The sequence below is a fragment of the Fulmarus glacialis genome, unplaced genomic scaffold (assembly GCF_000690835.1).
Source record: "Fulmarus glacialis isolate BGI_N327 unplaced genomic scaffold, ASM69083v1 scaffold47026, whole genome shotgun sequence".
Classification (NCBI taxonomy): domain Eukaryota; kingdom Metazoa; phylum Chordata; class Aves; order Procellariiformes; family Procellariidae; genus Fulmarus; species Fulmarus glacialis.
Genome location: NW_009218378.1, coordinates 6,027 through 10,232, shown reverse-complemented (window position 1 = coordinate 10,232; position 4,206 = coordinate 6,027). Strand labels below are relative to the sequence as shown.

The 4,206-nt window shown below is 45.8% G+C and overlaps 1 protein-coding gene across 1 annotated transcript; it reads left to right on the top strand.

The window, feature by feature from the left end:
• The first annotated feature begins 956 nt into the window (after positions 1–956).
• SLC35C2 (solute carrier family 35 (GDP-fucose transporter), member C2) lies at positions 957–3,615 on the top strand. The gene is given in 8 exon segments (XM_009580022.1): positions 957–1,015; positions 1,239–1,311; positions 1,477–1,645; positions 1,937–2,020; positions 2,364–2,400; positions 2,402–2,525; positions 3,218–3,347; positions 3,494–3,615. Coding segments are annotated over 7 exon segments (732 nt in total). The 5' UTR covers positions 957–1,015; positions 1,239–1,245.
• The last annotated feature ends 591 nt before the right edge of the window (positions 3,616–4,206 follow it).

Sequence of the window (4,206 nt, the reverse complement as noted above, 5' to 3'; positions counted from 1 at the left end):
ACAAAAACTAGCTAGAATATGGAGAGGACACACTGAAGGAGCAACATGAGAACATACAATGAGAATCTTGTACAGTACTTCCATAAGTTGTCTCTGCAAGTTATTTTTTCCCTTTAACATTGGTATCAAGCCATGGCTTAATGTTATTTTCAGGAGCTTTTTCTGATTGGGACTTGGTCTTTCTGATACAGAAGGTCATCATATGTGACACACAAAACTGCTATAGCTGAGACCAAGGAGTGAAGCTCCTACTTAGAGCACAGAACTTTAGCTACTTCAGCAATTCTTTGGCTGTATATTATGTTGGTTCAGTTGTTGTCATACTGTCTCCCACAGAACAGCATCTGGACTAAGACCTCTGGCAAGGTTTGTAATACCTTACATAACATGCCCCATGGTTTCTTGAAAAATGCTTTCTCCACATCTGTAGCAATACTACCTTTCAGCATAGTGTGCCACTGGATCAATAAAACTGTTTCCTGTGGTCGGAAGCTTATATACAAGGGAGAATAGACTGTAACAAGAGCTGCAGCAGGATCAAGGATGTGTGCTGAGGCTTGTTGCCAGACTTGCTTCTTCAGGCTTCTTGCAGTGGCCCCCATACTTACCAGTTACCGTGCTCTGATATATTCAGAAAAGACTGTGCAAATCTGTCATGGCTTTCAGTCACAGGGAGGGCAAGGGTTATTTCTGCACTTTTGCATAGTGTGTATTCAGTGAGTGCGTTGCTGAGCCCAACTTAAATCACAGGAAATAGGACAGAAACATGAAGAGCTGAGGATATCTGAGCTACGTTGGTACTGAAGAGTTAACCTGAGGAAAACGTTTGTTTTTTTTTTCTGGGTCTGCTCTGCTCTCTATGTTCGTGGTCAAGTAGCAGGGTTGTGTTTTTTTTTTTTTTAATGTAGTGGAAGACAGTTAACGTCAGGATTTTTTTCTTTGATTCTTTAGCTCTGTCAACTTCCTTGGATATTGGGCTGAGTAACTGGAGCTTCCTATACGTCACTGTCTCCCTGTGAGTACAACCACCATCTTCCCTGGGAGCCCTCTGGTGAGGTTTAGAAAGTGCTTTGTCAGGGTCAGTTTCTTGAATGGGTGCATGGCTTGGTGGGGTTGGCATGCAGGGTCTATGATAGCTTGCTGGTAGCAATGTAGAAGTGGGTGATCTGGTTCCTAATAGTACTTTGCTGGGAAGGACTACATTGGAGGAGACTGACAGTGTATTTTGGTCCTTACAGCTACACGATGACCAAATCCTCTGCCATTCTCTTCATCCTGCTTTTTTCACTGCTCTTCAAGCTGGAGGAAGTGGTAAGGGTCCCACACAATGATTTAGGGAGGGAGAAGTGCAGTATGTGTACAAGAAACATAAGTAGAGGAAGAATGCAATTATGTGAATGAATCTGAAAGAGAGGAGGTGTCTGTCTCTGTTCAGCTCCAGGAGTCTGTAGTGACTTTGTGTTTGCTCTCATCCAGAGGGTGGCATTGCTGCTGGTGGTTCTGCTCATCGCTGGGGGGCTCTTCATGTTCACCTACAAGTCCACACAGTTCAACGCACAGGGGTTTGTGCTGGTGCTGTGTGCCTCTTTCCTCGGGGGTATTCGCTGGACTCTCACACAGATACTTATGCAGAAGGCTGAACTGGGTATGTAGGGTCTTAGGAAGTGGGTGGTGGTGCTGGTAATGGGGAGGGGAATAAGGGGGTGGTAGCCCTTGCTGCAGAAACAAAACATCTTGTGTTAAGGGATAGTGTTTGAAACCTGGGGCAGAGGTTATCTGTTGATGGGTAATGAAGGTGGCTTGGCCTCTGCAGCAGCACAGGTGTGGGCATTACAAATAAGGTGTATGTCTAGGAATGGTGCTAATAAAGGCTCTAGGAGCTGTATTATTCCCTGGCTTGTTGCTACCTCGTCTGTTATTGATTCTCCTCTTTCAGGGCTTCAGAACCCCATTGATACCATGTTTCACCTGCAGCCGCTCATGTTCCTGGGGCTCTTCCCACTCTTTGCAGTGTTTGAGGGTGCGTGAGTTAATTAGAGAAAGTAGGGATAGCTTTATAGAGTGGTTGGGGACATTGCTTAGCAGTTTGTTGTTTGAGATGATTCATTTAGACAAGTGAACAGCTATGAACTTTACAAAGTAGTTAAAAACCTGGAATTATAAGGATCCAGATATACCTTACGCTGGCAGAACATTAAAGAGTGCATAGGAGTAGTAGCTTGCCAAACTTGTGGAATTAAGGGCTATAAAGAACTGGCTCCACATCCTCCTAATATTGGAATGTGGGCAGCCTACCCCCATCTTGTTGTGAGGAGTCCTGGGAGTTGGGGAAGGTACTTTGCTATTCACTGTCTTGTTCCTAGGCCTGCCTTTGTCCGTATCAGAGAAGCTCTTCCATTTCCTTGTTCTCTCTGGTAGGGAAGCTGTTCTTGGGTGGAATTCTTGCCTTTGGTCTAGGCTTTTCTGAGTTCCTCTTGGTTTCCAGAACATCTAGCCTCACCCTTTCCATTGCTGGCATTTTTAAGGTAAGGCATGGTTCCTGTGCTAATGCTAGAAGGCAAGTACTGAGTCATGGGCCTCATGGGGTGGGAAGTTCCTTAGAACCTTAGAAATCATCTCCTGTTATTTTTGTTCTCTTTGCACAGGAGCTTGGTGCTCCTGTGCAAAGTCTCTGCAGTGAAATCCCTTTGTCCCTGACAGCAAGGGGCAGAGACTAGCGGCTGTTCTATAAAAAATAGCATTAAGGTCCAGAGTTTGGTGGGATTTGGGATGGACTAAAACACATGGGCCTCACGAGCAATGGATGGTGCAGGAGGGAGGAACGGTAAGAAGGGCATGCTCTTGCATCAGACCTGGATATGAACAAACCACTGGTTTGAACTATCTCTTTAACCTAGTTTGGCACATTCTCCCCACCTTTGAGGAATCCAGCACACATACTTTTGAGCTGAATGGTGACATGTGAAATTTGTCTGATCTGGAAGTCACAGGGTTCCCATGTAGCCAAGCTATGCAGTCAGAGGACTTAAAATCCCACATCCCAGTTTAACAGGTCGTTCTGTTTCTAGAAACTGTTTTTAGAACTCTCTGCACATGGAAGAATGTGCTAATGGAAATTAGCAGCCTGGCATCTTGATCTAGGCTTGAGCTGTAAAACATCTCATGCATATCTCCTCAGGCCCTGCCCTGCCACTTGTCATGTTTTTTGTTTCCACAGGAAATCTGCATTTTATTCCTCGCCACACGTTTGCTGGGAGACCGCCTCAGTCTCTTGAACTGGCTGGGCTTTGCTGTCTGTCTGTCAGGAATCTCCCTTCATGTCATTCTCAAAGCCATGAATTCCAAAGGTGATTCTGTTTTAAATCCCTTTCTGTTTCGCTGTAGGCATTCTCGTAGCATCACTAGGAGCTGTGTCTAGTTCCAGCTCCTTGCCAGCACCAGGTTTGATGGGTACTCTAGAGAGTTTGTCACTAAATGGGCTGTCTGCATGCAGGTGAAAAAGCACTGAAGTTACACAAAGAGGCCAGCTCCGACCCTGACCTCGAGCTGCTGCTGCGCCACACTGGACATGTTGAGGAGGAGGAAGAGGATGTTGAAACCCCACAACAACACTGACTGAACACGAAGCATAAAGACCCTTGCTCTGTTCTTACTAAACCTGCCTGACAGCTATCTAGGAGGAAGGTCCAAGAGTCTCTGTCTGTGACCACCCGAAGGAGAGCCAGGGCCTGGTGGGAGAGTCTTGCTGTTCTACTACAGTGTGGATCTGTAGATGCTGCACAGGAAAGAGGCAATATCCCTTTCACCGAGAGCGAGCTTGGAAGACGAGCCCTGATTCAATGGAAGTAGAACGGCATGGTGAGACTGGGAAATGCTATAGAAAGCTTGTTACGGAATCCTGAAGGCTGTGTATTGAGAGTGTAGACCATGAGCTCTAGAATGAGCATGGACATGTCTGGACTGCAGGCCGAGTGGTTCAGGGATGATTTTAGCATTGTTTAGGCTTTGGCTTCAAAAGAGAAGGTAGATACACCTTCCCATACTTTCTTTATGGTTCTGCTAAGTAGGAACTCCCATCTTGGTGGGAGCAGATGACTATATATAAATCCGTAGACTTGTCCCAGTGAGAAGGAGCCTTTGTGCCTGGTGACCTCCATGTTCTGTTTGTATAGTAAGGAGAGAATTAAATGCTGGTATTTGGGACCA